Source organism: Aedes aegypti, chromosome 1 (genome assembly GCF_002204515.2).
Source record: "Aedes aegypti strain LVP_AGWG chromosome 1, AaegL5.0 Primary Assembly, whole genome shotgun sequence".
Lineage (NCBI taxonomy): Eukaryota > Metazoa > Arthropoda > Insecta > Diptera > Culicidae > Aedes > Aedes aegypti.
The window spans coordinates 152,123,813-152,135,970 of NC_035107.1; the positions used below are offsets into that span (position 1 = coordinate 152,123,813).

At 38.3% G+C, this 12,158-nt stretch overlaps 1 protein-coding gene across 2 annotated transcripts in view; it reads left to right on the top strand.

Annotated features, from left to right (window-relative positions):
• Positions 1–12,158, top strand: part of LOC110678344 (myosin heavy chain, muscle-like) — a 285,969-nt gene that overhangs the window by 167,949 nt on the left and 105,862 nt on the right. For both annotated transcript variants that reach the window (XM_021851099.1, XM_021851103.1), the window contains exon 9: positions 10,713–10,830. In XM_021851099.1, coding sequence (XP_021706791.1) covers positions 10,713–10,830 — 118 coding nt within the window. The remainder of the gene's footprint in view (positions 1–10,712; positions 10,831–12,158) is intronic.

Below are 12,158 nucleotides of genomic sequence, written 5' to 3' on the forward strand. Positions count from 1 at the left end.
AATAGCATCACCGAAAACGATTAAGTTGTCAAAATTCTCATGCTGAATTATGCAACATTAACGAATTACTGTAAAGAATATAGAATTCCCTTAGGAAATTGCCTACTTTTAGGCGTATTCCGTGGTTCGGAGTGTTTTTATTTTTAAAATAACTCAAAAAGTAAATGACTCGTAAGCGTTTGGTCTTCATATTCGGCTTCGGGGGTCATGATTTAAGTAAGTAACGACATTTTCAATATTACCGAATGTTGTTTACATATGTGATCAATGTTACCCCATATCAACATAATCAAAAACTCACTAAAAACATTTTTTAAAACATGCTTAAATCTTCCAAAAAACAAAATGCAGTGTGTAGTCACGAGCTATGGCTGGCAGTACTTGTTTTAAAAATACGAAATTTGCAACATTAGCATTTTCAAACGAAATACTTAAGAAATATTCAAAAAAATGATCAATGTTACCCCGGATTAAGGTACTCCGTTTGAAACTTCAGTGAAATCCAAAGCTAGTTTACGCCTCGGGCCATCAGAAATTTGTGTTCTACACATAGGCTCGACATCTGGTTCCGAAACAAGAAGGCACTCTTTGCAAGAATTCACATAAGATTTCACCATCGTATCTATTCGAGCCCACTATACTTTTTCTCTTAGCCGTTTCTTCATAGCATCTATCCCTAAATGGGGTTCATGGGCTAGTTTCAATACTCGTTGTTGCAAAATCCGTGGAATGACAATTTTGTACGCTTTTAACAAAATTCACCATCTGTTGATAAGTCATTGGCAATTGTTTTGTACTGACTTAATGTTATCGGCCATCGTTTCACAGGAAATGGTAACCATTTAATGAGTTCGCCGATCTGTATGTCCTTTTTAGTCGCTTCTTTAATCTCAGCAATAGGTATAGCTACAGGACACGAATCTGCTGACACTTGACATATAATAAGTTCGATTTCTTCATCAAAACTTTTCACAGAAATGTCTTTTCCATGACAAAGTCTTGAAAAGGGATCAGCCAAATTCGATTTTCCTGGCCGATATATAACTTTATAATCATAGGCCATCAATCGAAGCTTCCATCTTTCAATTCTAGCACATGGCCTTGCGTGATCACCGAAAATAGAGACTAGTGGCTTGTGATCTGTAATTAGCCAAAAGAATTTGCGCATACCAATTATGCGCATGCTGTTCAAATCCTCCAATCTTCCAAAAAACAAAATGCAGTGTGTAGTCACGAGCTATGGCTGGCAGTACTTGTTTTAAAAATACGAAATTTGCAACATTAGCATTTTCAAACGAAATACTTAAGAAATATTCAAAAAAATGATCAATGTTACCCCGTTTGAAACTTCAGTGAAATCCAAAGCTAGTTTACGCCTCGGGCCATCAGAAATTTGTGTTCTACACATAGGCTCGACATCTGGTTCCGAAACAAGAAGGCACTCTTTGCAAGAATTCACATAAGATTTCACCATCGTATCTATTCGAGCCCACTATACTTTTTCTCTTAGCCGTTTCTTCATAGCATCTATCCCTAAATGGGGTTCATGGGCTAGTTTCAATACTCGTTGTTGCAAAATCCGTGGAATGACAATTTTGTACGCTTTTAACAAAATTCACCATCTGTTGATAAGTCATTGGCAATTGTTTTGTACTGACTTAATGTTATCGGCCATCGTTTCACAGGAAATGGTAACCATTTAATGAGTTCGCCGATCTGTATGTCCTTTTTAGTCGCTTCTTTAATCTCAGCAATAGGTATAGCTACAAAACACGAATCTGCTGACACTTGACATATAATAAGTTCGATTTCTTCATCAAAACTTTTCACAGAAATGTCTTTTCCATGACAAAGTCTTGAAAAGGGATCAGCCAAATTCGATTTTCCTGGCCGATATATAACTTTATAATCAAAGGCCATCAATCGAAGCTTCCATCTTTCAATTCTAGCACATGGCCTTGCGTGATCACCGAAAATAGAGACTAGTGGCTTGTGATCTGTAATGAGCCAAAAGAATTTGCCGTGAATGAAACTTTTCTGGCGCCCAAACTAAAGCTAGTGCTTCTCGTTCGGTTTGTGCGTAACGTCGTTCTACTTCTGATAGTGTTTTAGAGGCGTAGCTTATAACTTTGTAGTTTCCATCATTAGATTTTTGAAATAGGACAGCCCCGAGGCCAACTGGACTGGCATCCGCAACTAACATGTTGCCAAGTCAGGGTCGAAAAATGCTAATGTTTCATTTTTGGCTAAACTTGATTTAAGACGTTGAAAGGCAAGTTGATGCTCCTTTTTCCATTGGAAAGGTGTACCTTTTCTTGTGAGAGCATTTAACGGTTGGGCAACGGTCGACAGATCTGGTATATAGCGACTCACGAATGTGACTAGACCAAGAAAGCTTCTAAGTTCCTCGGCTGATTTCGGTTGCCGGAATTTCGTTACTGCTTTGAGTTTTTCATCTGATACTCTAACACCTTCAGATGATAAATGGTAGCCAAGAAAATCTAATTGGTCCACATTCTCTACCGTTTGGATTCATTCAACAAAATGTTCTTCTCCCGAAGACGAGCACGAACAAGTTCAGTGCGATTCTACAATATAATACAAGATGTTCAAAAATAATAAAAACTGTTCATGTGTAAATATAAGTTTACCTTTAGAATGTCAATGTTAGGTGCAAAAATCAAGATATCATCTATAAAAATGATGAGCCAGGGAAATTCGCCGAGAATCGTTTCCATACATTTTTGGAATAATTCTGGGGCAGCCGATAAGCCAAAGACTAGCCTTTTATATCGCATCATTCCGAGTGGTGAAATAAATGTCGTAATGTAACGGCAATTTTCTCTGAGTAGCAATTGATGAAATGCTTGCTTTACATCAAGTTTAGTGAAGACTTTACTTCCTCTGAGTTAACTAATCATTTGATCCATTGTGGGTAAGCACGCTATGTCTAAACCAGACGATTATAAAAATCGAATGTACATCAGTTTTTTTCTCGCTAGAGTTTAGTATTTGGGTTATATTTTAATAATCGGAAAGTTTTAAAATATTCCATCGGTGAAATTTTGATTTTTTCCACTTTTTAGCCATTTTTCATACTAAATCCCTTGAAAATCTCGTTTTCGACGCATTTCAGCCCATACTAAATGTATGGAAAAAATTTCACCGATAGAATATTTTAAAACCTTCCGATTATGAAAATATAGACCAAATACTGATCTCCAGCGAAAAAAAATTCGATGTACATTCGATTTTTATAATCGTCTGGTTCAGACATAGCGTGTAAGGGATGAATCTCTCTGACGATTGCTTTATTCGCTTGTCGTAAATCTATTATAATTCTGACATCATCTGAACTTTTCCTTTTCACTAGCATGGGAGAAACCCACTCTGATGCTTCATGAACTTTTTTTTTTCGGTGTACGCCTATAGAGGTCCCCAAGTAAACTGCCACGAACACCAACTCACAATCAATCTTACACAAGTCGAATTCCTCCGAATGAAAACGTATCCATGTTTGTTTGACGTTATTGAGATTTCGGTCAACAGCAGGCCAACAAGGAAGTGGTTGTTTTGCAGCAATTCTGTTTATATTTGGATTCTCACAGCAAACAAAAGCAATGTTGTGACAGTTCTCACAGCAAACAAAGAAAATTTTGTCAACATTGCACTACTACGCAGGCAACTGGATTGGTCTATATGCCTGTCTTACTGGTGTTACCGTTCGGTCTATTTTGATTGAAGCACACATATCTAGTTATGGAAGTTTCATAATTTATTCCATTCTTGATGTATGTAATTAAAAATTGTTCCTTACCTTTAATATGAGGCAGCTCATCGGAGGACACAGCATGGAGGAACTTGACAACTCCAAGCTTTTCTGCCGACTTTCCGCTCAACAACGAACATTTTCCATTTTGAATCACATGAAGCGTACTGATACAACTCTCAGAACCAACCTTGATTTCAGCTTCAACTTCACCCAGCACCGTCAACGGTTTTTGGCTTCCATAAGCTTGAAAAATTTTCTCGCTGCCCTTGCGCACATCGTATGTGATGAATCTAGTTCGTTTCAGCATTTTCTAATCTTCTTCACTAAGGACACCAGCACCAGTGTCCACTACGAAACAGATGTTCACGCCGCCAACAGCACCATTCACTCTTCTCTTTCCAGAAAGGTGGAACAGCTCACGCACTTCCACGTTGTTGGTTACGTTATCTACCTCACGAACAAACTTGAATCTCCTGTTGAAATCCATCGGTTTATCTTGTGGCTTCTTGAATTTTGGGTCAAAATGTTTCATTGGTTTTCTTGACCTTCGACAGCAGCGAGCGTAGTGGCCTGGAATTCTACACAAATTACAATGTGAATCACGATCCGGGCACCGGTTATTCTCACCGTGATTTCCAGCACACCTGCCACACAACTTCTGGACCTTCTTACGATCAATAACGTTCAACTCCTCAGCCGGAACAATTTGGTGTGGCAGGGCACTTCGAAATTCCTGAACTTGATGCTTAACTGATTCGTAAGTTCGACCAATCTTCAGCATTTCTTCCAGCGATGTATCAGCCTCAAGATATTTGGCTCTGAGCTTGTCGTCTTCCTTCGTAGCAAACACGATTTGGTCTATCATCAATTCTTCAATTTGCTCAGCGAAACCGCACAGTGACGCCTGAGATCGTAAACGCATCGTGAACTGATCCAACATCTCAAGAGAGTGAAACTGGAGTTGTCGAAATCTGAATCTTTCGTAACGCAATGACATCCGGGGAGCGTTATAGTTGTCCAGGATTTCCATGGCCGCTCGGTAAGGATTATCGAGCAAACAACCTCCATCCGTGCTTACATTTTGGGCAATCTTCCTAACATCTGATCCACCGAAACACATCAGTGCACGATACATCTCTCCATGGTCATCGATTCTCTTTTCGTCTTTTCGAGACGAACTGATCTCTCCAGTTTTCCCATCGAGTAGACGTTGGACCATCACCATTTTCTACGAAAGGTGTAATGCTGAAATGGTTAATTCTTGGGCTTTGGAATTATGATCTTGAGGGGAGCTTCTGTTTTCACGGGAGCTTCCAGACACTTCGCAGCCGTTTTTCCTACGGAAACTTAACCTCGTTCGCCAATGTAATGGTGCTAAATAAAAGACGACTTCTCGCTTCGGTGGTATAATACAAGTGACAGATTTATTCTTTTAATAATCTTAGCCTACTATGATGATCTCTCATTCTTGCTAGCCTACTACATAGAGAAGCGCGAATATGCCATTTTACGAGACGTTTCGGAACATCTGATCGCCGCAACGGCGTCAATTGACAGAAAACCTGGGATTAAATTCAGCGTGATTTTTAACAACGCCTCATCTTACCAAACGGGGACATGAAGAAAATTACCAAAAAAAGATCCAGAAATGTTCGTTACTGCAACATTAGACCTAGTTGTTGTATCAGCTACCTCTTTATTACCTATATTGCACATAAGAAGGCACTTTTGTGATCAGAAATATTTTAATCATTTTTCTCCATTTAAGTTTTGGCTTGGATGAAAAGCTACGCTAAAAATGCACACAATCATCAACCACCATCATCGCGAAAACTGACGATGATGATTGAATTCTCCCAGGTCTCCTGTCATTTGACCAGCTTCGTAAAATGGCTCATTGACGCCGTTGCGTTGATCAGCTGTTCCGAAACGTCTCGTAAAATGGCTCATTGATCAGCTTCGAAAATGGCTCATAGGCCTTTTCATGTGACAGGTCCGCCTATGCATTTGTTTACATCGGGGGAGGACCGGTGCTAACACGGGACTGTCATCTCCATAGAAGAACTGTCAAAGAGCTTCCCGATCAGCTGATTTGAAACGTCTTGTGAATAGGCCTATATGAACGCAAATTAATTTTACTGGCAAAGCTGGGATTTTAATCCGGATGAGCCCAGAGGACTGGCACGGCTGTCATCCTGCATGCATTTCGGATCTTCCTCACATCTTTATTGGTACTTCGCGATTTGGCACCCATTTTCTGGTCGGTTTGCCCTAAATTGCTCCTAATTTTCGAGTATACGGCTCATGTGTTACTGGTGCTAGTTTCTGGCAATTCAATATATAACGTTGAATCGTCGTATTTGATGACGCTTTTCCTCTTTTCGACATTTTGTTGAATGTTTTACGCATCAGTGAAGTATCATTGATTATTATTTATTTAGTTGGTGTTACATCAATTAATTTGATAAAACCTCGTTAACGATGTTACGCCAATTTACTCGGTCCAAGGCTGTGTCTCTCCAACCTCGATTTTGGCCCACGTTCTCCAGATCTTGTTGCACCTGATCAATCCACCTCGCTCGCTGTGCTCCCCGCCTTCTTGTGCCAACCGGATTCGACGCGAACACCATCTTTGCAGGATTGTTGTCCGGTAGTCTTGCAACATGCCCTGCCCAGCGCACCCTTCCGGCTTTAGCAACCTTCTGGATACTTGGTTTGCCGTAGAGCCTAGCGAGCTCGTGGTTCATTCTCCGCCGCCACACACCGTCCTCCTGCACTCCGCCAAAGATCGTTCTAAGCACCCTTCGTTCGAACACTCCAAGTGCTTGCAGGTCCTCTTCCAGCATGGTCCATGCTTCATGTCCATAGAGGACCACCGGTCTTATAAGCGTTTTGTACATGGTACATTTGGTGCGGGGGTGAATCTTTATCGACCGCAGCTTCTTCTGGAGTCCATAGTAGGCGCGACTTCCACTGATGATGCGTCTCCGTATTTCACGACTAACGTTGTTATCAGCCGTTAACAAGGATCCGAGGTAGACGAACTCATCAACCACCTCAAAAGTATCCCCGTCTATCGTAACACTGCTTCAAAGGCGGGCCCTGTCGCGCTCGGTTCCGCCTATCAGCATGTACTTTGTTTATGACGCATTCACCACCAGGCCGACTTTTGTTGCTTCACGTTTCAGGCGGGTGTAGAGGTCTGTCACCGTTCCAAATGTTCTGCCGACAACATCCATATCATCCGCGAAGCAAACAAATTGGCTGGATCTTGTGAAAATCGTACCTCGGTTATTGAACCCGGCTCTCCGCATGACACCTTCTAGCGCGATGTTGAACAGCAGGCACGAAAGTCCATCACCCTGTCGAAGTCCCCGGCGGGATTCGAACGAACTCGAATGTTCGCCCGAAATCTTCACGCTATTCTGCACACCGTCCATCGTTGCTCTTATTAGTCTTGTGAGCTTCCCGGGAAAGCTGTACTATCATTGATGCCTCCTATCAAAAAATCATATGTTTTGTCAGTCCAAAAGAAACAAAACAAAGACACTGGACGCCATGTTGAATGAATGTTGGGTAGCTAATTATTGGCTCATTTCACCCCCCTGGATGAGCCAATCAAAAAGAGTCTATGCAAGAAAAATCAGTAAAAGGTAATGCGGAAAATATTTCAATACAGTACCAGATTTACGGCCTAACTGACAAACGTAAACAAATCGAGAAGGATTCGCAATAAGGGCCTATCTGACAAATCAATAACAATGAGAAAATAATTAATGAAATTTTCATGTGCAATTTCTAATCCCAATTGGAGAAAATATACTCCAACTTTAACTATTTCACTTTAATACACATTTCATAAACCTAGTTTCAAAATCCCCATCAATACCACACACATCTCCTACAATTTTCCTAGATATTTCGTAATGAAAAATATTATAAGGTTTCGCCTTAAACGCACTCAAGAATGCCAGTATCGCCCAATGTTATGAGCCTGCAATCGATATTATTTTCAGTGTCGCCTATTACTTTTGCGCCGTGTTTTCATTCTGGTTTCAATTAAGCCCGCCATGTACGCCTTGTTTATTTTTTGTTTGCAGTGTCGCCGTTTACTCTCGCCGTGTTTTTATTTCGATTTCAGATGCGCCCATCACTTTGATAAACAAAAACACAGGCGTAATCAATACAGTGTGTGGTTTTGCATGAGTTGAAGTTTCGTCTTCTACAAATATATATATATATATAAATATATATATATATATATAATATATATATATATATATATATATATATATATATATATATATATATATATATATATATATATATATATATATATATATATATATATATATATATATATATATATATATATATATATATATATATATATATATATATATATATATATATATATATATATATATATATATATATATATATATATATATATATATATATATATATATATATATATATATATATATATATATATATATATATATATGTATATATATATATATATATATATATATATATATATATATATATATATATATATATATATATATATACACCCAATCACGATTTGCTTGTTCGGTAATTTTCAATACTGGGTACGAATTGTAAATCATAAAAAATACTGAACTTTCAGCTTTTTGATTGATAATTTCTGACGTTCAGTAATATTTTTTACTTTTTACTGAACTACGGTAGCTGTCAGACCCAATTTTGCAACATTACCGTAGGGCTCATTCATTTATTTCATAACGTTGAAAATTACCATTTTTGACACCCACCCACCCCTTCGTAGCGCTTTTTATATGATTATTTTACAAATTTTGTATGAGGCGTAACATCGTGTAGACACCCACCCACCCCCTTCAGCGTTATGAAATTTGTGAAGGCCAAAAAGTCAGTAAAAACAATTACCGACTATTCACCCGGATAATAACGTATCATTCAGTGAATGGAATAAACCATTAATGTACAATATAACGTATTGGATACAATACAGCGTATTGTAATTGAATGTCGAAGCAATATTATTCTTGTTTGGATATACAATGCAAAAACAATATAATATATTGTAACAGAAATTTCTATTTTCGCGTAAAACAACTGTTGCTTTTTTCTATGTAGCTTTGCTGAAAGAAATAAACAAAACAAGTTAAGAAAGCAAGAAATGTTGGGTGAAAAATATTCAAAAAGTAAAAATAAGTAGTTATTTAGAAGTCACTTGACATTAGCTGTAACGACGTATGCAACCATGATACAGTTCGTTGAATTGTTTTTGTATTGTACAACAATACAAAAATTGCTAATCAAGACATTACATGAACATTATATCGTATTGTATTTTCAAAATGTTTGTATGAAAAAATATCTATATTTGTATTGTTACGATACTTAACCACCCATACATTATATTGCAAAAATCTCATATACCATGAACTGTTCAAAACAATATATTGTACTGTAATTGTATTGTCATTTTACATATACTGTATTGTGTTTCCAATATATTGAATGGTACTGTTACAATACGTTATATAGTTTTTGTATTGTATTTTTTATCCGGGCAGTTCTTGAAGTTTTTTACTGACTTGTCGTCAAAATCAAATCAAAACAAACTGATGCGCATGCGGGAAAGTGTCAAATGAGAATCTCCTGCTGTAAAATCGTCCGGCGCCGGGAAATACGGCTTTGGCAAACAAACTTTTCCTGCACATATTTTGCGCTTTCTCCATTCCACCGGCGCTACACGTGGATTTTCCGGTAGCCTTTACGAAGCGTTTAATAGGATCCAGATGGTTTTCATTAAATTTAACTGTAATAAAGACCAACCATATTTCTAAAGGGCTTTGGAAGAAAACTTCCGATTGGAAAATATAAACAAACTCAAAAGATTGTGATTTTATTATATTCAATCTGAGTTACAACAAGACAGACCAAATTCACAAAAAATGTGAAACAGGATTCAATGTTTCACATTTTTTGTGAATTTGATCTGTCTTGTTATAACCTTAGCGTGCTATAATTGATAGAGTTAATAAATCAGGCATAGAATATGAAGTAAGGCAGGGATTCTTCGGTATTCAAAGCATATTTACCTTGAAATCAGTCTTACACAGGGTTTAAAATTCAGCAGCTTCTGAAGTTCTTCAAGAATCAAGCGGGTGGCATCTTAGGATTTCAGCTCAACACCGAATGTACGTACAATATGCAGATGTCAAAATGAACTTAGGCACCTACGTGAATTTCACGTAAGTGCGATAAGTAACCTCAGTAACAATTACCGTTATTTGGTGGATATGAATGGCTTAGTGATCTTTATCTTGGTCAGGTGATGTGGAGGTAAAATGAATTTGATTTTTCACGTAGCAATGACGTTTGGATTATTTTCAGTGTACGTTTTATCCTTACCGCCCATAGGCCAGTAGAAGTGGATGAACTTGTCACTCATTTTCCTGTAAATTTTCATACAAAATCTACTTTTTCTCTGCTATAAATTCACTCTAGGTTAACCACTTCCCCTGGCCTATGAGCTATAAAACGTTTGACTTTTCCCGTGAGAGAGAGCGAGACAGCACCAGCACACGGCACACAGTAAAAGTCATGAGAACAAAAGAACGTACAGAGGCTCATGGACCAATGTACGAGTTCACTAATTTGACGTTTGAGCGGTGCCAAATTTACTCGTTTCCATGGCCACGTAAATAACACGGTACCGCTCAAACGTCAACTAGTGAACGCGTGCATTGGTCCATAGGGCAGGCCAAGTGGATGAACTTGTCATTCATATTCCTGTCAATTTTCATACAAAATCTACTTTTTCTCTGCTATAAATTCACTCTAGATGAACCACTTCCCCTGGCCTATTGTTTCGACTTTGATATAAGCTTCGAATCTAAAAAGTTTTTATTCTTTATTATTTTAGATACCTTATTTTGGCTCCAGCCGCTATGCAAGCTGAACAAGATTCGAAAAAGGCAGCTGAGAAATGTTTTGAAGCAATTCAACTGGATCCTGATTCCTACCGTATTGGTCACACAAAGGTAAGGTTTCACCTGCTATCTCTATACTGTATGCTTATTTCGCTAAAACGTCGTATGTTTCTCTAATGATTGTCTTAGATCACAACAAAGGACAATATTGTGTATTCGTGATCACTACTTAGTTATACTGCTTCGCGTTAGAAAATAGGTAAACCAACGTGCGAAGATTGATTTTAGATCAAATTCGCCGCGTCGCAACTCCCTCCCCTTGGTTATACAATCTTACCGCGATGGGAGGGCTAATCCATTTGCCCATTAGATGGACGCACTAACCTCTCGGATGCGATCCAACAGAAATTCTGCGTCGTTGATAACATTGATGCCCATTTCAAATAATTAATCTATTCGAAGTGAACATTAATACTATTGGCGACGATCAGTTTGCATTTTGCTAACCAGAATGATCGATAGCCACTCTTACTGTTAGCTAGCTCGATACATCGTTATCATTTACGACGTAGGGAAGATTACTCTAAGGAAAATGACTAGTAGATTCAATGAGTAGCAATAAGTGGCGACAATCTTATTTCAATATGGTTTTTACATTGTCATAATTAGGAATACCTCTTTTGTAACAGTGGTATAAACATCTAATTCCAGCTTCGTTTCCGCAAAATTTACAAGTAGAAAGCTAAGAGAGAGGAGACAGCTCACTGACAGTTTTGTTTTTGCACTGCGAGTTGTGCAAAATCCATTTGCCGCAGTCAAATGGAAACAGGCCCATGGCACGGGACGACTTTTAGCGTAGTCAACATCTCCATGTGTTTACCCATTTTCGGGTAATTTGAACCGAGAGTGCAATCAGAATGCGAAGTTTTGTTTAATGTTTATGATCCATAATCGAGCAAGAGTCGCAATCAAATCACTGATTGCTTGCTTAGAGGCTTGCAGGATGCCATTTAATGTTTGCTCTCTTTCCAAAACCATCGAAATGTTGAATGTGCTTCAACTTTTTGGCACATTATTAGCTGATTTAACAATATCAAAAATTGATAATCAAACCATAGCAAACAATTAAACAAAACACTGGTCTTTATTTTCACCGTTCTTACAACTGACAGTGCGCGATATTGACTTCGCAGCACCAATGGACTTATCCACGGTCTTCTTTTATTGTCGACTTTCTTTTTCTTTTCCGCTGTAAATGCGGGCCATGTTTACATAAAATGACATCCAGACCAACATCCAGTGAATGAATGTTCACCGGATGAACATTGAGTGGATGAATGTGCAGCGATAGTGTTCATTTTTTGTAAACACGGCCCGCAGTAAAGATTTTCTTCCCGCTGGAAGTTGTGGCGTGACGTCATCGTAGATTAGTTCATCTG